Source organism: Grampus griseus (genome assembly GCF_964374135.1).
Source record: "Grampus griseus genome assembly, chromosome: 14".
Taxonomy (NCBI): domain Eukaryota; kingdom Metazoa; phylum Chordata; class Mammalia; order Artiodactyla; family Delphinidae; genus Grampus; species Grampus griseus.
In genome coordinates this window covers 21,362,436-21,385,752 of record NC_139008.1, presented here as the reverse complement: position 1 = coordinate 21,385,752, position 23,317 = coordinate 21,362,436, and the positions used below count along the sequence as shown (strand labels likewise).

Sequence of the window (23,317 nt, the reverse complement as noted above, 5' to 3'; positions counted from 1 at the left end):
TTTCCAGTCAAGAAATGGAGACAGTGGCTTCTCTTCTTGTAGCCCAAGCTCCTCTCCATCTGGTCTCCGTTGGACCACACGTTGGGACCGGCTGTGGGGATGGGCTGGAGGAGAACAGGAAGTATGTCCCTTAAGCCCCATTCGCAGCTCTTTGAAGGATGCTGTGGGGTGGGGAAGCCCCTCCCACCTCTTGCATTTTGTTCCTGGCTCTAGCCAGCCGGGTCAGGCAGGGTCTTCCCATCCTGGGGACTAGGGCTGGGATCCAGAACACCCAGGCGGGCCCCCTGATGCCTCTCCCCTCAGGAAGAAGCTTTCCAACTTCCTGCACACTCAGCAGTGGAAGGGGGCCTCCAACTACGTGGCAAAGCGCTACATCGAGTCCGTGGACAGGGACGTGTACTTTGAGGATGTGCGTCTACAGATGGAAGCCAAGCTCTGGGGAGAGGAGTATAATCGGCACAAGCCCCCTAAGCAGGTGTGTGGCACCCCTGTCTGCCGCCCTCCAGCACCAGGACGTATCTGGAGATGAGGACGATGGAGGTGCCTGTCACAGGCTTCCTTTTTCACCATCTTAGCAGCCGCTAATAACAACCATCATGTATTGAGCCTGATATGTCAAGTACTCTACATGCCAAGAGTTATTGATTTCTGAAAACAGAGGTCTGAGGTTGTTTGAGGTCGGAATGTTTTTATTCCATTTACAGATGGGATCCATTAGTCAGGATTTTTGCTTGCAAATGACAGAAACCCACTCAAACGGGCTTAATCCAAAAAGGGAATTTATTGCCTCCTATAACTGAGAAATAGTGCTGGCTCCAGGTGTAGCTAGATCCAGGACCAAATTGAAGTTGTTGGGAATCTTCCTCCAGCTCTAGTCTCAGTGTTCTGTGTTGGCATCACTCTCAGGCGGCTTTTCAGCTTGTAGTGACATGTTAGTCCCAGTAGCTGCAGGCTCCCTTTCCGTTTCTCGGCAACCTTGATGGAATGACATGTTTTTCCGTAAGTTTCAATGAGTCTCAAAACTGGGTTTCTTTTTTTTTTTCTTTTTCTTTTTTTGGCCATACCGCACGGCATGTGGGGTCTTAGTTCCCCAACCAGGGTTCAAACCCGCGTTCCCTTTGTTGGAAGCACGGAGTCTTAACCACTGGACTGTCAGGGAAGTCCCATGGGTTTCATTGGCTTGATTAGGTCAGGTGCCTATCACTGAGCCAATCACGATGGCCAGGGTGTGGGAATATGCAGATTAGGCAGGCCTGAGCCTTGTACCCACCAGCAGTATGGGTTCTTCCACCCAGACTAGGTGGACTGAGATTGGTAGCTCCCAAGGAAAAGCAGGAGAGGGAGTGGGGAATGGATTCCTTCCTTATCTGCCCCTGGGGAACCTAGGGCACAAAGGGGTTAAGTGTCTTGCCCAAATGGGCAGGGATGGAGCCAGGGCTCAAATCCAGGCTTTCCAAGCCCCTGCTCTTGCCTTCTTCACTTGAGCCCCCAGGGTATTGGTGACCTGAAGCCAAGCAGAACTTCCTGTTGCCTGCAGGCGTTTGAGGAAATAGCGCCCCGGGCCTCTGCCCTGCTTAAATTCACAGCTCAGCTCTCCTACTATTTGTGCACCTGCTAGCTATAAGGTACCATCTTCTGAGTGCCTAGGAGAGCCACACTTCCAGGTAGCCAGCAGAATTTATTGAGTGCCTACTGTTTGCAGAGCCCTTGATTAAGTGTCCTTGGTGTGGATACAAAAAGCCACACTCCCACCCTCGGGGGTTGTGTCCTCTTTAGTAATTCAGTATACTCAGGCCTGGCCACTTTTTCCTTCCTCCCTAAGCTTGTTTCTGCCTCAGGACCTTTGCACTGACTGTTCCTGCAAGGCTGCATCACTGCATCTCCTCAATCCTGCTCACGGTTCAGGTCTCAGCTCATGTCACCTCCTCAGCTAGGCTGTGCTAGACCGTCCTAAATGAAGTAACCCACCGCTGCACCCTCTGTCATGTCACTTTGTTTTGGTTTCTTTTTTTTCAGAGCAGTTGGCACCGTCTGAAAGGGTCTTATTCATGTAGTTAATATTTCAGTTGCTTCTCTCCCCCGAGGGCAGGGATTTTATCTGTCTTGTTCAACTCTGTCCGAGTGCCTAGGTGCTCAGTGAATAATAACGTGCTTGAATTGATGAAGGGAGAGGAATGTGGTTGTTTGAGGAGCACCTGGCTGTCCCCTTGAGGATGTATCCTCGCCACTGACCCTCACCCAGTTGCCTTCTGCTCAAGCAGGTGGCCCTGCAGCAGGCTTCCTGGCAGACATGGAGCCAACGTTTGGAACAGGAACCCTCTGGGAACCAGCCGCTCCTTCCCCCCTGTCTGGTTCTCAGAACTGAGGCCACGTTTGGGGAGGTTCTCAGCTCTCAGCTCTGGGCCCCTTTGGCCTCTGCAGTTGTTGTCTGCCTGTCTGGTGACTCAGCCAAGCAGTTTCCTGGGTGGTCATTTCCTTGGGAAACCCAGGCCTGGCTCCTGTTGTGGGTGGCGTCAAGGGAACAGGGTGCCGTGGCTATGATCTTGTGTAATAGATAACGAGTTAGAGTTTCAGGTTTTCCCTGCTCTGCTTTACAAACATACATAGTACTTACATGTTTTCTTCTGAGTACAAAGTTAAACGTATACTTGGTGCAAAATTTAGCAAGGAATGTCTGAGTTCCCTGTAAGTCCCCTTTGCAGGGAAAGAACCACTCTTACGGTTTGGTATGTATCACTCTAGACTTGTGTCTGCTGATAATAATGACATCGGCAAACGTTGACTGCCTCTTCCCTGTGCCAACAGATTTCATCCTCTTACCCATTCCACAGGTGAAGAAACTCAGGCACAGAATGGTGAAATAACTTGCACAAATTCACTGTATTAGCATAAGGCACAGGTTGAGTTGCTTAACAGACAGACCCACAGTTGTGTGCTAACTCGAAATGGTTTCCTTTTGTCTCATCTAACAATCCCGCTTTGGTGGGGTCTCAGGGTGGGCTGGTGCTTTACCTGCTCAAGGCATCCAGAAGCCTGGTTCCTTCTGTCTTGTTGCTCTGCCACCTGCCGGGAGTTGCCCTGGACTACATGGTCAGATCTGGCTCCCTGGCAGATGTCCACCTTACAGCCTCAGGAAGGCCAGAGGAGGAGAGGGCAGGCTGGAGTTGCATCATCACTGCTGCTTGCTTCCTATTGGCCAGGCTTAGTCACATGGCCACACTTAGCATCCAAGGGAAGCCAAGCGATGCCATCCCTACCGAATGGCTGTGCATCCTGTTAAAGCTCAGGGATGCGGGGTTGTCTTAGTCCATTTGGGCTGCTGTAACAAAACACCACAGAATGGGTAACTCAAAAACCACAGAAATTTGTTAAGTCCAAGATCAAGGTGCCAGCATGGTCACGTTCTGGTGAGGGCCCTCTTCCTCGTTCATAACTGGAATCTTCTTGCTGTGTCCTCACATGGTGGACAGAGTGAGGGAGCTCTATGGGGTCTCTCTCTCTCTCTTTTTTTTTTTTTTTTTGCGGTACACGGGCCTCTCACTGTTGTGGCCTCTCCCATTGCGGAGCACAGGCTCTGGACGCGCAGGCTCAGTGGCCATGGCTCACAGGCCCAGCCACTCCACGGCACGTGGCATCTTCCTGGACCGGGGGACGAACCCGTGTCCCCTGCATCGGCAGGCAGACTCGCAACCACTGCGCCACCAGGGAAGCCCTATGGGGTCTCTTTTATAAGGGCACTAATCCCATTCATGAGGGCTTCTCTCTCATGACCTTATCACCTCCCAAAGGCCCCACCTCCTAATACCATCACCTTTGAGGGTTGAGATTTCAACCTATGAAATTTGGGGGGATACATTGAGGCCGTAGCAGGGGTTTTCATTCTCAAAGGAAAAGGGGAGTGGATTCTGGGGACAGTCAGCAGTTTCAGCCTTTCTGCTCCAGCCTCTTATCAGAGGAGGGTTCCGCTGGGCCCTCCCTCTGACCCCCCTCCCACCTTCCCGCCAGGTGGACATCATGCAGATGTGCATCATAGAGCTGAAGGAAAGGCAGGGCCGGCCTCTCTTCCACCTAGAGCACTACATCGAGGGCAAGTACATCAAGTACAACTCCAACTCAGGCTTCGTCCGTGATGACAACATGCGCCTGACACCGCAGGTGAGGCCACTGCACACGCCCGTGCCCCATCTCAGCAGACCTCGGGTCCCTCCGAATTAGGCAGGGCTCCTTCCTTTGTCTTTGCCTCTGTACAACTCCTCCCTGCAGATAAAGGCCCCCAACATGGGCAGAGGTGGGGTGTTGAAACCTCTCAGAGCACTGCCTGCCAGCGTTTGTGCAACCCATAGCCTGGTCTCTTGTGGTCACCTTTTCTTTCATGTCACCCCACAGGCCTTCAGCCACTTCACTTTTGAGCGTTCCGGCCACCAGCTGATTGTGGTGGACGTCCAGGGTGTGGGTGACCTCTACACCGACCCACAGATCCACACCGAGAGGGGCACTGACTTTGGAGATGGCAACCTAGGTAGGCAGGGAAAGCCAGCATGTCCACGGAGACCACACTCCCCACAAAATCTCCGGGCTCTTTGTTCACCCAAGAAAGCAGGCCGAGGTGATATATGGGGCGCCCCAAGATTGTGGAGGTGGGAGCCTGGGGCCTCTGGCTCCTGCCAGTTTAGCATGTTTTACACCTGCCCCTGCCGCATTTAGGGTGCTCAGTACCGTCCTGCCCCCACCCCAAAGCAGAGCAGTGCTCCAGAACCCCTGCTCTGTTGTGTCCGCAGGTGTCCGCGGGATGGCTCTCTTCTTCCACTCTCATGCCTGCAACCGGATTTGCAAGAGCATGGGCCTCACTCCTTTTGACCTCTCCCCAAGAGAGAGGGACGCGGTGACTCAGAACATCAAGCTACTGGTGGGTACCCAGCGTGAACCTGCTCGGACTGGCAGGGCCCTTCTGCTGGCAGGACCCGCAAACTGTGTTTTCTGTGTGCTGGTGGCTCAGGCCTTGCAATGCTTAATTCAAGAGTACTGGGGCCAGAAGACTCTTAGTCCTGCCTGTGTCCCTTGTCCCTCTTGAGCCAGTGCACACAGCCCTCCTGAATATCCCCACTAACAGAGGAACTGGGGTCTGCTTGATATAGGCCCATTTTTGCCCAGAGTGAGGGGACCAGGTATGTACAGATAGTGAGTGGGGTGTGTGGAATGTGGTTCGTGTGGTGTGTTGACAAACGGCTGGACTAGACTCGGACCTGGCTCACTGAGTACCTCGCCGTGTCCAGGATGTACCCCCATCCCCACCCCCACTGCATGGACCACATATAAGACAATATTGTCAAAGAGCAGCTTGGGATTCTGGAATGTATCCCCCAGCTCAGGGCTGTAAAGCGTGGGCAGCGCTTCTGGGAATGCTGGCCCTCTGAGCTCCTGTTCCGGTTGCCCCTTCTTAGAGGCCTTTGGGTTAAGCCCCCACTGATTCGTTTCAGGTTTTCTGCCAGTCCCTTAATAGGCACAGGTGGGTGCTGTGGCTGAAAGGGCCTCAGGTTTTGAGGGAACAATAGGCAACAGGAAGAGCCCCACTTTCCCAGAGGGTGCCTGTGTGACGTGCATGTCCCTGTTAATTCTCCAGCAATCAGCGCAGACCATCTTGAGGGGGACAGAGGAAAAGTGCGGGAGCCCCCGGGTGAGGACCCTCTCGGGGAGCCGGCCCCCACTGCTCCTTCGCCTCTCAGAGAACTCTGGAGATGAGAACATGAGTGACATAACCTTTGACTCTCTCCCTTCCTCGCCATCTTCTGCCACGCCGCACAGCCAGAAACTGGACCACCTTCGTGAGTGATGGTTTGGCCCCTGGGCATTGTGATTGGAGGGGATGAGCACAGGTAAAACAGGGCTAAACTGGCTTTCACTTATGTTAGAAAATCAGACATGCCAACCAAAAAGATTGAGGGCCCAGATGGTTTTACGGGTGAGTTCTTTTTAATAAACTTTCAAGATGAAGTCATCCAAATGCTGTAAAAACAGTCTTTGTTGCAGAAAACAAGGTAACATTTTTCAGAGTGTTTTATGAAATTAGCGAAAACTTTTATACCAAAATTTGACAAAACACCAAAAAAGAAAACCATATCCCAACCTCAGGTATAAATATACAAGGCAGGGCTTCCCTGGTGATGTCGTGGTTGGGAGTCCGCCTGCCAATGCAGGGGACACGGGTTTGAGCCCTGGCCTGGGAAGATCCCACATGCTGTGGAGCAGCCAAGCCCGTGCGCCACAACTACTGAGCCTGCGTTCTAGAGCCCGCGAGCCACAACTACTGAGCCTGCGCTCTAGAACCCGCGAGCCCGCACACAGCAACGAGGACCCAATGCAGCCAAAAATAAATTTAAAATTTAAAAATAAATAAATAAATAGATATACAAGACAAAAATTCTAAATAAAGTATTAACAAATAAAAACTAGTATATTAGGGAATTCCCTGGCGATCCAGTGGTTAGGACTCCTCACTTCCACTGTAGGGGGCGTGGGTTCAATCCCTGATCAGGGGAAAAGAAAAGACTAGTACCTTACAAGAATAGTCTGTCACAGCCAAATACGGTTTTTGCAGGAATCTGAAAGTTGTTCAGTGTTCAGAAACCAATTAACATCATATGAACAGGTCAAAGGAGAAAAATGGGCATCATTATTTCCGAAGTTGAAGTGACAGAGTTTGCTCGTGATATGGACGCGGGGTCTGCAGGAAAGACGGGAGGCAAGGCTGGCTCCACGGTTTTGATCTGAAGAACTGGCAGGATGATGGGGCCATTTATTCAGCCGGAGGAGGCCCCAGGGAAGCAGGAGAGGAGGATTTTAATGTCAGATATTAAAGAAGCCTGTAAATCACCACTGGAAGGCCTGGGGAATAGTCTGAAGCAAGAGTTGACAAACCTTTTCTTCAGAGGCCAGAGAGTAATAAATATTTTAGACTTTGTAGGCCATGTGGTCTCTGCACTTGCCGCATAAACGCAGCCACTGACAGTACTTAAAACAAATAGATGCGGCTGTGTTCCAGTAAAACTCTATGGACACTGAATTTTAAATTTCATATAATTTTCACATATCACAAAATATTGTTCTCCTTTTGACTTTTTTCAACCATTTAAAAAATGTAAAAAGCATTCTTAAAAACCATATGCGAATAGGAGACAAGCCAGATTTGGCTAGTGGCAGCTTGGGACAGGAGATAAAGACTGGGATGGTTGGTTTTTAAGCCATCTAAGGCTTCTCCCATTTGTAGCTACTCATGGGACCCCAAATATACAAATGGCTTTCCTTCCTTCACAACTGCACCTCACTGAGGTTTGACCGTAGGTCAAGCACATGGTGCTTGTCAATACATGACACAATTGTGTTTACATTATGACAACCCAAGGAGGCACACCTGTTAAGCTGCTCGCTCAGGACCCCACAGCTGGCGAGTAGAGACTCTGGGTAAGTTCTCGAGGAAGAATTGTGTCCCCCCAGGTACTGACCACATACATTCTTCACCCATTTTTGTACTTTATAAATTTAAAATAAAAAAGGCTTGGTGGCAGCTGTAGGCTGTAGGTGGGTCTTGTGAACTGTTCCAGCGATGGAGCTGGTGCCTTCCTCCATTTTCTCCCTGCTCAGATTGGCCTGTGTTCAGCGACCTCGATAACTTGGCACCCCGAGACCACGACCCTCTGGACAACCACCGGGTGAGTAGAGTGGGTGGAGGACCAGGGTGGGGAGGAGGGGCCTCCCTCCCCCAGGAACTGAGGATGAGACCTCAGATTCAGAGGTGGGTAACCCAGGTCTGCTCCGGACACTGGCAGCAGGATACAGGTGCACAGGGGGGAGGGAATCCCAGCCTCCTGCCCAGGGCAGCATTTTGTCTGGGAAGAGCTGGGTCTATTCCAGTTCCTGGAGGTGGTTAAAGCAGAGAGAATCCAAGTCAGCAATAACACAACCTTCCGGTACATGCTGGGCTTGGCCCTGGGTTTGGTTGTGCGGCCAAGCTATCTCGGGGGACAGGGGGCTATGTTGGGTCTCCGATGTGTAACTTATAGCAGAGGTAGCTGTGATGCTCACAGCTTGGATAAGCAGAACAGGTTTCCTGCAGCCTCTGCGTGACTAGCAGTAAGAAGCTGTAGATGACATCTTTGCATTCAGACAAACATATATTATGGTGTCAAATTAAAAATTCATTAGAATGTTTTAAACAGACTTCACAGACACATCACACTTGCACAGGCCACAGCATCTTAAGCTGCACTCTCAGCTCCAAAGGTTCAACTTCGCTCCTGACGGCTTTTCAGAGTTCTTGAGTGGGAACAAAAAACAGCAATAGCTGACACATATGGAATCATCACTACGGGCAGACACTGTTTTAAGAGCTTGGTAGATAATTCTCATCTAATCCTCACAACAACTTATGAGATAAGTAGATAATAGTTTTTATTCCTTTTAGAATAGGTTTTATGTTTTACTCTAGAGCTAGGATGAATTTTAGAATTTCAGCGTAGGTTGAAAAGGAAAAGATTCAGAAAATTACAAGGTGAAAAGTCTCCCTCCCACCTGTCCCCTCAGCCACCTGCTTATCCCCAGCATTAGCAGCTGCTTAGACAGTGCCCTCATTATCCCTGATTTAGAGACGGGGAAACTGAGGCACAGAAAGGTAAGCCACTTGCTCATGGTCACTCAGTGATGGAGCCAGTGTTCAAACCCAGGCCATCTGGCCTCGAACCCACCCTCTACTGCTGCCCTTTGCTTCTATTCTCCACCATTTCTCAGATGAGGACACTGAGGTTTGGAGAGGTTAGCTGCCTTGCTCAAGGTCTACCTGGGGAGTGCAGAGCTGGAGTTTCAGTGAGGCTCTCTGTTGCCCGGCTTGGGAGTGGTTCCCAAGGGTGGGACACGGGGCCCAAGGTCATGCAGAGAGTGGGTGCGAGGAGGGGGCTGCCCGGAGCTTTTAGGTATAGCCTGTAATCCAGTTTCAAAAAAAGCCTTTCACTCAGCACACTGAACACTTCAGTTTGGTTGTCTGTAAATTATACCTCAATTTAAAAAATTGAAATAGTTAAGCTATTTGGCTCACACAGAACAAAGACCTGGGAGAGGGCGGTAGGAAGCCTGTGGTGCTTCTAGAAACCAGGGCAGGGGCCTTTTTAGAATAACGCATCTCCTTTGGGTGGAGTGGATCCTGGCCAGACCAGAGGCCAAGGATTCCATTGTGTATGTTCCATGGTGCCCATCTGTCTAGGAGACTGATCCAGGTTTTACATTTATGGTAGTGATACCAAGCTTCTTTTAAAAATATATTGACTTAAGGGCTTCCCTGGTGGCGCAGTGGTTGAGAGTCCACCTGCCGATGCAGGGGACACGGGTTCGTGCCCCGGTCCGGGAAGATCCCACATGCCGCGGAGCAGCTGGACCCGTGAGCCATGGCCGCTGAGCCTGCGCGTGCAGAGCCTGTGCTCCGCAACGGGAGAGGCCACAACAGTGAGAGGCCCGCGTACCGCAAAAAAAAAAAAAAAAAAAATATATATATATATATATATGTATATATATATATATATAGTCTTAAGTAAAATAAAGTGGTTTATTTAAAGTCTTAAGTAAAATAAAGTGGTTTATTTAAAGAAAAATAATAAAAGAGAAGTATGAATTCATGAGAAGAGTTTTATCTGGAGGAGGAAGAGAATGGGATGCGGAGGGGACTCATAAGAGGTCTAAATTTTAACAGCAGTGTTTTAACTTTTAGAAATAAAAGATCTAAAGTAACTAAGGCCTAGTGTTAAGAGTTGACAAAACTTGGCAACAGGTGCACAGGAGTTCATTTTAGGATTCTCTGTTCTTATTTGTGTGTTTGAAATGTTTCTCAGTGGAATGAAGGAGGAAAAAAATAGAAGTTTTAGCCGAACAGTGATGCAGGTGACATGTGGATATGGCCAGAGCTCAACGTTGGTGGACAAATGACCGACGTTTTAGAGATTCTAAATTATACCAGGTTCCTTTTCACAGCAGAACTCAGATCTAGAAGAATAAAACATATGCCCAGGTGATGTGTGCGGTTTTGGCAGAGGGCTTAGTTGTAGTAAATAATTGTTCCCAGGGCTGCATTTTTTTTTAAACATCTTTATTGGAGTATAATTGCTTTACAATGGTGTGTTAGTTTCTGCTTTATAACAAAGTGAATCAGCTATACATACATATACATATGTCCCCATATCTCCTCCCTCTTGCGTCTCCCTCCCTCCCACCCTCCCTATCCCACTCCTCTAGGTGGTCACAAAGCACTGAGCTGATCTCCCTGTGCTATGCGGCTGCTTCCCACTAGCTATCTATTTTACATTTGGTAGTGTATATATGTCCATGCCACTCTCACACTTTGTCCCAGCATACCCTTCCCCCTCCCCGTGTCCTCAAGTCCATTCTCTAGTAGGTCTGCGTCTCCAATGCTGCATTTTTATCCATGGGTCATATCCTTTAAGCCAGGCTTTGTTTTTCTGCCTGTGAAATGGGTGAGTCACTCTTAACAATGGCACTTACTACGATCCACACTCTGAGTGTGACATCTCATTGCATCCTCACAGCCGCTTGATGTAGGTAGCTATAATGAATCCCCATAGCTAGGGAAACCAAAGCTCAGAGAGGCTGAGCAGCTCTCCAGAGTCATAGCTGGTGAGTTACAGAGCTCGGATTTGAGCCTAGGCAGTCTGGCTCCAGAGCCCACATTCTTCGCCACTATTTTTTTACCGCTCCCTTGTCACCCAACCAGCAAGGGTAGGAGGAAGAGAATGTTGTGGGATGATGGGACAAAGGAGAGAAAGCAAATGGCTGGGATTCCAGATATCACCACCACCAGGTACTCAGAGGACCACTGAGACCCTAGGGCCATCTTTTCTCCACAGGACTCTGAGAACAGTGGAGACAGCGGATACCCCAGTGAGAAGCGGAGTGAGCTGGACGACCCAGAGCCCCGAGAACATGTAAGGAACCCCAAGGAAATGAGAACAGAGTCCCCTCTTGCCTAGTTGTCCAGGAGGATAGAGAGCTGGGGCCGAGGGGGGAATGTGAATGGGTGGTAAGAGCATAAGTTAAATTAATAAATAAATCATTTCAGATAAAGATAATTGCAGGGCAGAAGATAAAACGGTAATGTGGAGTAGTAAGTTTAGTAAGGGGACAAGCATGGGGGATTAGACACAGGGTTGAATATGGCGGACGCATCTTACTGTGAAGCTGGACCTCTGGTTGCTAAGCAGAGAGGATGCTGGGCAGTGGGCCAGAATGGTGCTGGTAGGTGGGAGGGCCCAGCTCAAAGGCACGGGATTCCAGCAGTCCCTCGGGAAGGCTCCAGAGGATGAAAGATGCCTTACGGTATCTTTTCAGCAGCATCCTGGTGAGGGTGGTCTTAGGCAGTATCAGCCATTGAGAGGTTTTGCCAAGTGCCAAAATGGCGCATGCGCATTACAGGCAGTCTTGCCGGGAGCTTTTGGTCTCGGCTTTGTTACTGCGAATATATAGAGACAGGCGATGGGGGCTTTGGCTAAGCGAAGCACTTGGCTCAGTTTTCTTGGTGCCTGTCTGCTGGGATCCTGTGCCTTTGAGTCGGTTCCGTCCGTGCACATGGTGAGAGCGAGAGGGAGGCTGCGGCTGCCCCGGCACATCAGTCCTGCCTGTTACCCAGCATCCTCTCTGCCTGGCAGACGGAGGTGTCAGCTTCCTGAGGCGCCGAGCCAGTTCCCTGAGGAGGGTCCCCTGGGAGGGCTGGACCAGTTCCCCAGGAGGAGGTTCTTGGGAGGAAGGCTGCTCTTTGGATCACTCTAATCTATGTCTCCATCAGGGCCACTCAAACGGTAACCGGAGGTATGAGTCGGACGAAGACAGCCTGGGCAGCTCCGGACGGGTAATGTGCCCCCAGGAATCCTCGTCGTGGCTGCGTGCTTGCCTTTTTCAGACTCTGTTTCTGTTTCTTCCCCCTCACGTCATGTCACTTCTGCCTGCCCAGGTGCTCCACATGTCTCCTAAAGGACGATTTTGCAAAGGAGCCGATCCCCTCGCAAATACTTTTTGAGCTCCTGGGTGTGACGCTGCGGGATCAGCGGGGAGAATTAGAGAAGATCAGGACGGCCTGTCCTGGAGGCTTCAGCTCACAGCGCCTACCAGTATACGTTAATTTACGTCTAGGGAGTTCCCTGGTGGCCTAGTGGTTAGAATTCCGGGCTTTCATTGCCGTGGCCCGGGTTCAATCCCTGGTTGGGGAAGTTCGCACAAGCTGCGTGGTGCAGCCCCCCAAAATTTAATTTTTGCAACCACCCACTGAGACAGGCTAATGTTATTCATCCTCTTTTGATGTATGAGAAAAAGGGAGTCTTAAGCGACTCTCCCCAGGTTACCCGGCTAATAGTTGGAAGAAGTATCTCAGGTGATTATCATCAGGCCGGTGTGGGAAAGACCACCCTCCTAGATGCTCTTCTCTAGCTGACTCGGAACCACATTTTGAACCTCTCACCCTCCAGCCTTTGCTAAGGCGAGTCTCTCTCCTGCTTGCAAGGTCCTTCCTCCCCTGTGGTCATACCTCCTCAGGCCGGTCTGCTCTCCCAGGCTGGACCCCAGTGGCACCTTCTCCAGGAGCCTTCCCTGATCCCCGGGGCAGGCTTGACTCCTGCCGCTTCCAGAACACAGATTATTCATCACGCAGTATTTCCTTACCACAGGGTATTTCTCAGTCGGGTCAAGGCCACAGCGTGGTGCGGAGGCAGGGTCGTTCGATCCCAGCACCACTGACATTCTGGGCTGGGTCATTCTTTTTTGTGGAGGATGCCCTGTGCATGGTAGTCTGTTTAGTGTGCGTACACACAGACATACACACACAGCAGCCTGGCTCTGTCCTGCGAGAACTTTGGACAGGGGTGTTTTTAGCTGGGAGACGTAGTGTGTTTTCTAAGCCCATCTCCTGAAGCATCCTCTGGATGCACAAGGAAAGCACAGTGGATTTGCTGCCAGGTCTGAAGTGAGGCTCTTCTGGTGCCTTGTGTGGGGAGCTGGCAGAGGAGCAGCTCAGGGTCGAAACTCCCCGACCTAAGTCAGATGGATAAGTGAGGAGACACTTCTTTGAACTGCTGCAGTGCAGTGTGCTAGCCTTTGTGTCCTGTTGCTACCTGTTGCTTGTGTCCCTCAGCGCCCACAAGCTGGCATAATTCAAGTGACTGGAAATGGAGCCGGGTTTGTCCAGGAAAACTTGACACCGCACAGGTCCGCGCCCCTTAACTCGCCAGGCCGACTTTCACAGCTGGGAGGGTGCGTCCATCCCCAGCCCCTCGCTTCTCTGGCCTGTAAATGCCCGGTCCTCCCTTCAGGTCTGTGTGGAGAAGTGGAATCTCCTCAGCTCCTCCCGTCTCCACCTGTCGAGGCCTTCAGCCGTGGCCCTGGAAGTGCAGAGGCTCAACGCTCTGGACCTTGAGAAGAGAATCGGGAAGTCCATTTTGGGGAAGGTATGGTGATGCCCTCTCTGCATTAACCCGGCGCCTCCCCCAAGAGTCGCTCCCTCCCCCAGGCTGGCTGGGAGGCCCTCGGCCGCGGCTGCGGCCTCCAGGCAGCCAGGCCCACCTGCCGTCTGTGTGGCAGGTCCATCTGGCCATGGTGCGCTACCATGAGGGCGGGCGCTTCTGCAAGAAGGACGAGGAGTGGGACCGGGCGTCGGCGATCTTCCACCTGGAGCAGGCGGCCGACCTCGGCGAGCTGGAGGCCATCGCGGGCCTGGGACTCATGTACTCGCAGCTGCCCCACCACATCCTGGCGGACGTCTCTCTGAAGGTGAGGGGAGCGGGGGCTCAGGCAACCCATCGCCCTTCGCTCCCTGGGTTTACGCCTCAGAAATTTCCCGAGCATCAGTTTGGGACCAGGCACTTCCAAGTTAGTTGACGCTGATAGAATTGGTCTCCGGCCTTGGGGACTGAGTGGAAGGTGACAGTCACATTCCCAGGCAATTGTGACGTGGTGCGGCGGGAGAAGCAGAAGATGCTACTGCAGATAAATGAGGAAGGGCCGTAGCTGGGGTTTCTTGATTGGCAGTTGCAGCTCTGTCCCTAGTGGCTAGAGCAGACCTGGCACACACTAGATAATCAGCATTCGTTTGTGGAACGAATGAATGAAGTGATCCCTAAGGTAGACCTGCGGGCCCAGTGGAGTCAGCCAGGCAGAGTGTGTGAGGGGGAGCGTGGGCAGAGGGGACAGCGCGGGCCCAGGCCCTGGGGAGACAGGAGGCGATCAGTGCGGCTGGAGTGTGGAGCGTGAAGACAAGGTGCAGGAGATGAGGCTGGAGAGGGGCCCGGGCAGGATGGGTGTGATGGGAATCCGTGAGGGTGTCTGCTCCCTCATCACTCCCCTGGTCCGTGGGCACAGCGGACAGGACCTGACGTGGCCTAGGGAGTGTGATCCTTTCCTTAGAGAAGTTGAGAGGCCCCTGGTGTGCGCATGCTCCCAGCATAAAAGTCTCCAGCTCTCTGTCACGTGAGCCAGGCTTGCAGCCAGACGAGGCTGGGCTTGGTGTGGGCACAGGGCACCAGCCCTGCTCTGTGAGCCTAACCATGGCCCAGCAGGTTGGGGGGTCTCAGACTGGAAGAGAGTGTGGGAAGGCACCCAAAAGTCCTTGATTTTTTAAAAATAGTTAATACAGTCATGTGACTAAACGTTTTTTTAATGTGAAAAGGTTTACAGTGAAAAATCTCCCTCCCACCTTTTCCTCCACCTTCTCATTCTCCTGCTAACAGGTAACCATCATTATTAGTTTCTCACATGTAATTCCAAGAGGGTATTCATTTCCTAGGGCTGCCATAACTAAGAACCACAAACTGGGGGGCTTAAAACGACAGAAATTCATTCTCACGGTTCTAGAGGCTAGAAGTCCAAAATCAGTGTGTTGACAGGCCATGATCTTCTAGCTTCTAGTGACTGGAGGCAATCTTGGGTGTTCCTTGGTCTGTAGGTACATCACTCCAATCTCTGTTTCCATCTTCACATGGCCTTTTTTCTGTGTGTGTGTCTCTGTGCCTCTGTGTCTCTTTTCTTACGAAGACACCAGTCCTATGGAGTTTAGGGTCCACCCTACTCTAGTCTGCCCTCATCTTAACTAGTTACGTCTGTCTGTTTGGAAAGACCCTATTTCTGCAGTGTCCTGCAGACTTTTCCCCTCAGTGCTGTAGAGACAGCTTCCTCATTCTTTCTGACAGCTGAGTAACATTCCATTGTACAGGTACTTTATTTAACCTGTGCCCTGTTGATGGACACTTGGGTTGGTTCCATTCTTATGATATCTCAAAAATTGCTGCAGTGACCAGACTTGGACATATTAAGTTGAACCGTTTTTATAGGTCATGAGGGTAGAATATTGGCAGTTTCATATGGTTCAGTCAGATACATCCTTTGGCGTGCGGTCAGGGATACCTTACAGCCATTTTTATTTCCTGTTTTAGATGGTGAAGGGCAGGCTTGGTTGGGGGAGGGGATTTTGACAGGCAGATGATTTGTTCCTCTTTCTCTCGTCTCCGTGCTCCCTGAGGAGTGGACGGAATATATCTCATTTAGCCAGTGGTGTGCTGATAAATGCTTAACAACTGGCTCTTGCAGGTGGGGAGGGAATGTTTGCACATATATGTATGTACGTTTATTATACATCTACTTGTAAGTTTATTATACATTTACTGATATAAGGAACGTGGAGCATACAGTTTACAAATCATAAAACTATTGTGAATTCTATATAGTCGATAGATCCTCACAGACTTCCGTTGCTAATTTTTGTGGAACTCATGTCTGTAGCCCAGCTTTGGTTGCAGCTGATGGAGGCATGAAGTTCTGACGTTAGATACTGGTTGATACTTTTACTTTAGTGAGTAAGATGAAAGTGAAATAAGCAAGTCCTTTGTCAGAGTTGGAACTTCATTTATTTGCTGCTGATACGAGCAACTTCTTTGCTGAATCAGACGATAGTTTTAAATACTGAAGAATGTTTCTCCAGTTTCTTGTGCTAGTCACAATGTAATGGCTACAGACACGGCACACTTGCAAATTAGTCTGCATTATTAATATTGTTTGCCATCTCGTGGTATAGCTGCTTCTACCCTGGCCAATGTGCAAGCACTGAGATGACATCGCCGAGCACGGAGCTGGAGGAAGTGCACCACAGCACACCGTTTCCACATAGCATTTCCATCATGAAGGTTCCACAGACTGGTGGTTCTGCACCAGTCATTTTGCCTCCCCCTTCTCCAGGGGACACTTGACAGTGTCTGGAGACATCTTTGGTTGTCACAGCTCTGGGAGCGCAGCTGGCATCTAGTGGGTAGAGGGCAGGCATGCTGCCAAACATCTACAACGCACAGGACAGTCCCTGCAACACAGAATTATGTCATCTAAAATGCCAGTAGTGCCAGGGTTGAGAAGCCCTGCACTAGATATAAATAACCTCAAGAGGACAGACAACAGTAAAACATAGGAAAATAGTTAGGAAGTGATGAGCTTTGGGTATTTGTTACCTTTCATTTAATTGTAAGTTTACGTAATTTAATTTCTAATAATGGCTGTGTTTTACGACTGGCTTGCTTTCACATCGGTTCTCACAAGCCTGCAGAGCCGGCTCCAGCGTACCCACTGCGTTTGGCCTGTTCTCCCAGCATCTGGCACAGAGAGGACACTCAGAAGGGTTTGAGGCCTGAATAAAGGAATGCCAGGGTCCAGGATGAGTGGTTAGGGGCCAGGACTGGGGAGACCACTCTCGCTGAGACTCCCTGGTACCTCTCCCTGTGATCTCAGGCTGTTTACACCAGCTGCACCCGAGCACCTTTGTAAAGGGATGTAGAAGCTATTTCGGTTTTCTCATCTGCAGGTGTCCCAAAGGCCTTTCCCTCCAGGACAGAATCTGGCAGCAAAGAAAACCATGGCCACATGCCCTGAAAGGCTGCTGGCCCATCTCCCGCTTTCCCCAAAGCCCCCATTCTTAGGACCTTTTCCTGTTGTCTTGCTAAGACATTCGTTTATCCAGCACATGCTTTTTGAGTATCTCCTACACTCTGGGCACCGTCCTAGGTTCTTATTCACAACAGCAAACTTTTCAGGCAGATAAGGTTGTAATACAGATAATAATTAACAAATGAAAATATTTCCAACAGAAGTAAAAATAACTGACCTTTATTGAGCACTGCCTGTGCCAAGCATTGTTCTTAAGTGCTGGGGGGAAATTGTGACAGAGAGTGAGATCAGGAGGGACTGGATACGGGCTTCCCTGGTGGCGCAGGGGTTAAGAGTCTGCCTGCCAGTGCAGGGGACACGGGTTCGAGCCCTGGTCCGGCAAGATCCCACGTGCCATGGAGCAACTAAGCCCCTGTGCCACAACGACTGAGCCTGCGCTCTAGAACCCGCGAGCCGCAGCTGCTAAGCCCGTGCACCACAACTACTGAAGCCCACGTGCCTGGAGCCCATGCTCCGCAACAAGAGAAGCCACCACAATGAGAAGCCCGCGCACCGCAAGGAAGACCCAACACAGCCAAAAATAAAAACAAATAAATTTAAGAAAAAAGAGTGGATAGGCCTCTTGTTATTAGGATGCTGATTCCAGCTGCAAGAGAGGCTGGGAAATGTAGTTTTTAGCTGGTTAGCCATGTGCCAGCAAAAATATGGCAGAGGAGAATGCATATGGCAGACAACTGGTAGTCCCAGCCACACTCCTTGAATCCTGAAGGTTGAGAAGGGCCTCATAGGCTGATAGGAGGGCTTTCGATTTGTCTCCGAGTGAGATAGGAAGTCTTAGAGCAGCTTTGGTAGAGTAACATGACCTGACCTGGGCTTAAAGCATCTCTCTGGATGGATATCGGAGAAGCAGGATGGAAGCAGGTGGGAATGTAGAGTAGTGCAGCCGCTGTGGGAAACAGCTCCTCAAAAGGCTAAACATAGAGTTATATGTGACCCAGCAATTCTACTCCTAGGTATATACATCCCCCCAAAAGAAAAACATACATCCATACAAAAGCTATGCACACAGATGTTCATAGCAGCATTATTCATAATAGCCAAACAGTGGAAACAACCCAGATAGCCGTCACCTGATGACTGATGAACAGATAAACAAATTGTGAGACATTCACACAGTGGAATGTTATTTGGCCATGAAAGAGAATGAAACACTGATAGAAGCTGTATGAATGAACCTTGAAAACTTTATCCCAGGGCTTCCCTGGTGGCACAGTGGTTAAGAATCCGCCTGCCAATGCAGGGGACACGGGTTCGTGCCCTTGTCTGGGAAGATTCTCACATGCCACAGAGCAACTAAGCCTGTGCGCGGCAACTACTGAGCCTGCGCTCTAGAGCCCGCGAGCCACAACTACTGAAGCCCGCGCGCCTAGAGCCCGTGCTCTGCAACAAGAGAAGCCACCGCAATGAGAAGCCCACGAACCGCAACAAAGAGTAGCCCCCGCTTGCTGCAACTAGAGGAAGCCCGCGCGCAGCAGCGAAGACCCAATGCAGCCAAAAATAAATAAAATAAATAAATTTATTAAAAAAAAATTTACGCCAAGTGAAAAAAGCCAGTCACGCTAAACCACATGTTTTTTGTTTTGTTTTGTTTTTTGGCTGAGCCAAGCGGCATGTGAGATCCTAGTTCCCTGACCAGGGATCGGACCTGCGCCCCTTGCAAGGGAAGCGCAGGTTCTTAACCCCTGAACTGCCAGGGAAGTCCATAGACCACATGTTATATGATTACATTTATATAAAATGTCCAGAGTAGGGAAATCTCTAGAAACAGCATGTAGAGTAGTGGTTGCCTAGGGCTGGGCGGGATGGAACAATTGGGAGGTAATGGTTAGGCGGTATGGTGTTTTGAATCCTTCTTGGCTTGATGAAAATATGCTGAAATTGATTATGGTGCTGGTTGCGCAATCTGTGATTATACTAAGAACTATTGAGTTGTACACTTTAAATGAGTGAGTTGTATGTTATGTGAATTATATCTCAATAAAGGTGCTAAAAAATGTAAAAAGAATTGGAAGCAGGGAGCCCCTGCTGGAGGCGAGAGATGATGTGGTCTCTGGAGGAATCAGAGCAGATAGAGGAGAGCGAGCGGGAGTGAGCTAAGCTTCCATTTCTCCCTGCCTGATGGGAACCCCCAGGAGCTCTTTGCAGCAGGGGAAGCCCTGTTCTCTTTCTCACGATGTGCAATTCTACAGCAGCCCCAGCCTGGAGCTCTCAAAACAATTCAAGAAACAGGGAAAAGATTGATGAGTGAGATTCTTGCAGCCCCTCCCGTGTAAGCCTCATTTCCTTTTCTCTCCCTGTCTTTGGTTTGTGTTAACAGGAGACAGAAGAGAATAAAACCAAAGGATTTAATTACTTACTGAAGGCAGCTGAAGCTGGCGACAGACAGTCCATGATCTTGGTGGCACGAGCCTTTGACACTGGCCAGAACCTCAGCCCAGACAGGTACTGTGGCCATGGCTCAGGTGACACTGGTGGGAACCTGGGCTGCAGGTGGGAGCTTCCCCTCCGGTGTTAGGACAGACCTGAGTTCCAGATGTGGCTCCCCTGAGTACCAGCCCAGTGACCACGGGCAAGTAGCTTTACCTCCTTGGCCTCAGTTTCTTCACTGTGTAAAATGGAAACGATTATAGAACCTGCATCCTAGGGTGGTTGTGTCTCATTGTATGAGGGTTAAATGAGATGCTGCCTTTAATCCTCACTGTGCCTGGCACATAAAGTGAGAGATAAATGGCATCTTAGCCATTTCATGTAAAGATTTGCCTGAGAAAGAGTTTGAAAGGATATGTAGCGTCAGGTCCAGAGTGGTGGTCCTTAGATGGTAGAATTAGGGGTGATTTTAATTGATTCTTCCTACTTTTGTTTTTATTCTTACTATTTTTCACTTCTGAGAGGGAGGGGAGGGAAGGAAGCGAGCTCTAGGGGAGTTCAAGCCTGGTGTGAGTTTTCCAGAGCGGTTTTAAGACTCCTGATGGCTACAGCCCTGCAGGTGTCAACAGCTTTTCGGTTATCCCTCTGGCAGGGGTGCCAGGACTGGACTCGGCGGTGGGAAGAGAGGAGAATGGCAGCTTCATCTCGGCTCTTTGGCTTGGCCAGTGGGAGGTCCCAGAAGTCCAGGAGCAGAGGACGGTTGGGGGAATTGAACTCTTAGCGGGACCCATTGCTCACCCTCTGTGGCTCCCAGTGGATCTCAGCTTCCCCCTGTTGTCCTCAGGTGCAGGGAGCAGGGTGGGCACATTCATTGTCTAAACCTCCAGGATGGGGGCGGTTTGGCAGTTCCCTCCTCTGTGGGTCAAGTTTTCATGTCCCTCTCACTGGGTTTAGAAGGAAAGTCAGGGCTGTGGGTCTGTCATCTCAAGCTCTCAGGGTCTAAAACGTCCGGATACATGACATCCTGCCTGAATTACATGTCATGCAAACATTTGTCGGCTACCTACTGTGTTGTAACAGTAATGCTCCCCTATATTTGGATGCACTTTCATATCTGTGATTTTATTTCACCGAGAACTAGAATTGGGTCTCCTGCATCTCTTCAGGCCCAGTGCTTAGTGCAGGGCCCGGCTCAGTAGTTGTTTGAATGAATGAACCAACACATCTCTTTGACGCAGACAGGGCAGGCGTTTGGGGGCTTATGTTATGGATGAGTAAACTGTAGCTCTGAGAAGTGAAGGGGCTTGTCCATAGTCCAGTAGCCAGTAAGTAGTGGAGCCACAACGTAGGTCTTTTCACCTCTCCTCCAGCAGACTGTACATTAGCCTGCTTCTTAGGGATCCAGAATTACCCTGGCGTGGAGGGGAGGTAAACAAAACAGACACGACACAATTGTGTCCGATCAAATGCCAACATCTGTGGTGCCCACTGAGTGCAGTGGGGAAGCACCACCGCATGGGTGGGGGGAGCTGGAGCTGGGCATTGAATATCTGTATCTGAGGCCCTTAAAAAAAAATTTGCTATATGTATTTTCTCTTTATGTCCTCTGTCTACTTTCTCTTTTTAATTTGAGACAATAGGTTTTTTGGTTTTGATTTGTAAGAATTATATATATATAATATATATGTATGTATTCCCCCCACCACCACCACCATGTGACATGTAGGATCTTAGTTCCCCAACCAGGGATTGAACCCATGCCCCCCTGCAGTGGAAGCATGGAGTCCTAACCACTGGACCACCAGGGAATTCCCTGTTAAAAATTTTAATATATTAAGACTGTTAACTCTGGTATATGAGTTGGCTTTTAAAAAATTTTCTGAGATGGCTACCAAAAAAAAAAAAAAAGATAGTGTTAAATTTTTTTAAAAAAAGAAAAAAAAAGGCTTCCCTGGTGGTCCTTTGGTTAAGACTCCGCGCTTCCACTGCAGGGAGCATGGGTTCGATCCTCGGTGTGGGAAGTTCCGCATGCCGCAAGGTGTGGCCAAAAAAAAAGAGAGCTGGCTATCATAGATTTGGGGGGCAGGGGATGGCACATGTGCCACACAACGACCATTGTTTATTGGGTCTGGGGACATGCTGGTTTTTAATATTTTGTAGTTAAATCTATCAAGATTTTCTTCTATAGCTTCTGCTATAGTCTTTTTCTTACTCTTCTTCCTCATTCCAACCAGCTCCAGCCTCTTCCATTCAGGGAGCATTAATTGAGGGTCAGCTATTTGCATTTTAAGGGGTTTTGACCCCCTTAGAAGTTACCATCTAATAGGACAAGAAAAAGTCATTGGAAATTGCAAGGCAGGGTAGGCATGCTCATAACCGCTGGGTGCAGAGCTGGGTAGGGGTGGGTTGGGAGAGAGTAGGCCCTTTCCCTCCTTTTACATTTAATGTGTTGGGGGGATTCTGCCTTGCCCTTCAAGACTGGGGAGGGTCAGAGCTGAAAGAAGTGAGATCATGTAGTTCAGTGGCTTCCAATCCACTGTTAAAACCCTGGTTTTTTGGGTGTGTCACCAGTAATTTTCAAATAACTTCCCTTTTTTATAAAATAAAATGGAGTCAGGGTTATCTCCTGACACCATCCTAGCCAGCCACTTCAACAGACATTTAGAGAGGCTGTGCTGTTTGCCAGGCCCTGGGAATGCAGCAGCAAATAGAACAGACAAGGTCCCTACCTTCTTGGGGCTTATGTTCTAGTCAGGGAAACCATAATAAGCAAGTAAGTAGGTAAACAGGAGATGAACAGATTGAGGTAATTATAAGAAATAGGGTGTTTGGGGACAGCATCTCTGAAGAAGTTGAGCTGAGGTTGGAGAGGTGAGGAGCCAGGTATGGGAAGAGTTGAAGGAAGGACGTTCTAAGCAGAGGGAGCAGCAGGTGCAAAAGCCGACAGGAGCTGGAGCGTTCGGGGAGGAGAACGTGACCCAACGAGCCGGGCATGGGAGGAGGTTGACAGGAGCTAAGACCGGAGGGTAGAGCCAGGTCCATATATATATATATATAGCTGTTGCTCCTGGAACGTTTCATGAGGCCCATAGACCTTCTTCTCTGTGTCTCTCTTTACTCCTTCCTGATGCACTCTAAATAGTTACTCACATGTTTGGTAATATGCATTAGTACACCCCAAGGAAAACAGCCCACTGCCCTGTTTGCTCTTTATTCTGTATTGTTCAGATTCAGCTGGAACTTGAATTCAGCATACGCCCTTGGTGGTTTGGCCATTCATGTGCTGCAGTAGGAGAAAGGGTTGAGGGTAGAGGGCAGAGCCAGAAGAGGGAAGTCAGCTCTTCCGGGTAAACTGCATTTGCTGGAGTAGAGCTAGAGCTGGCCGGAAGAGGCAGAGCAGAAGATGGGGCTGAATGACTGCTGTGAGAAGGTTCTGGAGGCCTCGACAAAGAGTCCCCCACCCACCTTCTCTCCTGTGTGAGTCACAGGGCAAATTGGCTGGGATACCAGCCACTGCTAATGCAAAAATCACCCATACGGTGATTTTTTTTTTTATTTTTGCCTCACCATGCGGCTTTCAGGACCTTAGTTCCACGACCAGAGACTGAACCTGGGCCACGGCAGTGAAAGCGCTGAGTCCTAATCACTGGACCACCAGGGAATTCCCATAGGGTGATTTTGTGCAAATGAGGAAAATGTTCCCCTTCTTCAAGATGCTCTACTTCCATCTGTTGGAAAATTGTTGTACTATCCCAATTTTTTTAGGGAAAACTGCTTGACCACTATTGTAATAAATATGTAAATCTACAATGTAAATGACACCCTTTAGATGTGGTGGCGTTGGGTCCTATGGGTCCTGAGTCAGAGGTGGTGACCCCATAGGGATTCCTGACTTACCCTGCCTGCTGATGGGCCTCCTCCTTCCTGC

The 23,317-nt window shown here is 49.8% G+C and overlaps 1 protein-coding gene across 1 annotated transcript in view; it reads left to right on the top strand.

Annotated features, from left to right (window-relative positions):
* EEF2K (eukaryotic elongation factor 2 kinase) overlaps positions 1-23,317 on the top strand; it is a 63,030-nt gene that overhangs the window by 33,635 nt on the left and 6,078 nt on the right. Inside the window, exons 6-16 of the mRNA XM_082671494.1 lie at positions 304-475; positions 4,006-4,155; positions 4,387-4,519; positions 4,779-4,906; positions 5,621-5,822; positions 7,639-7,706; positions 10,902-10,979; positions 11,837-11,899; positions 13,353-13,487; positions 13,621-13,809; positions 19,340-19,464. Coding sequence (XP_082527620.1) covers positions 304-475; positions 4,006-4,155; positions 4,387-4,519; positions 4,779-4,906; positions 5,621-5,822; positions 7,639-7,706; positions 10,902-10,979; positions 11,837-11,899; positions 13,353-13,487; positions 13,621-13,809; positions 19,340-19,464 — 1,443 coding nt within the window. The remainder of the gene's footprint in view (positions 1-303; positions 476-4,005; positions 4,156-4,386; positions 4,520-4,778; positions 4,907-5,620; positions 5,823-7,638; positions 7,707-10,901; positions 10,980-11,836; positions 11,900-13,352; positions 13,488-13,620; positions 13,810-19,339; positions 19,465-23,317) is intronic.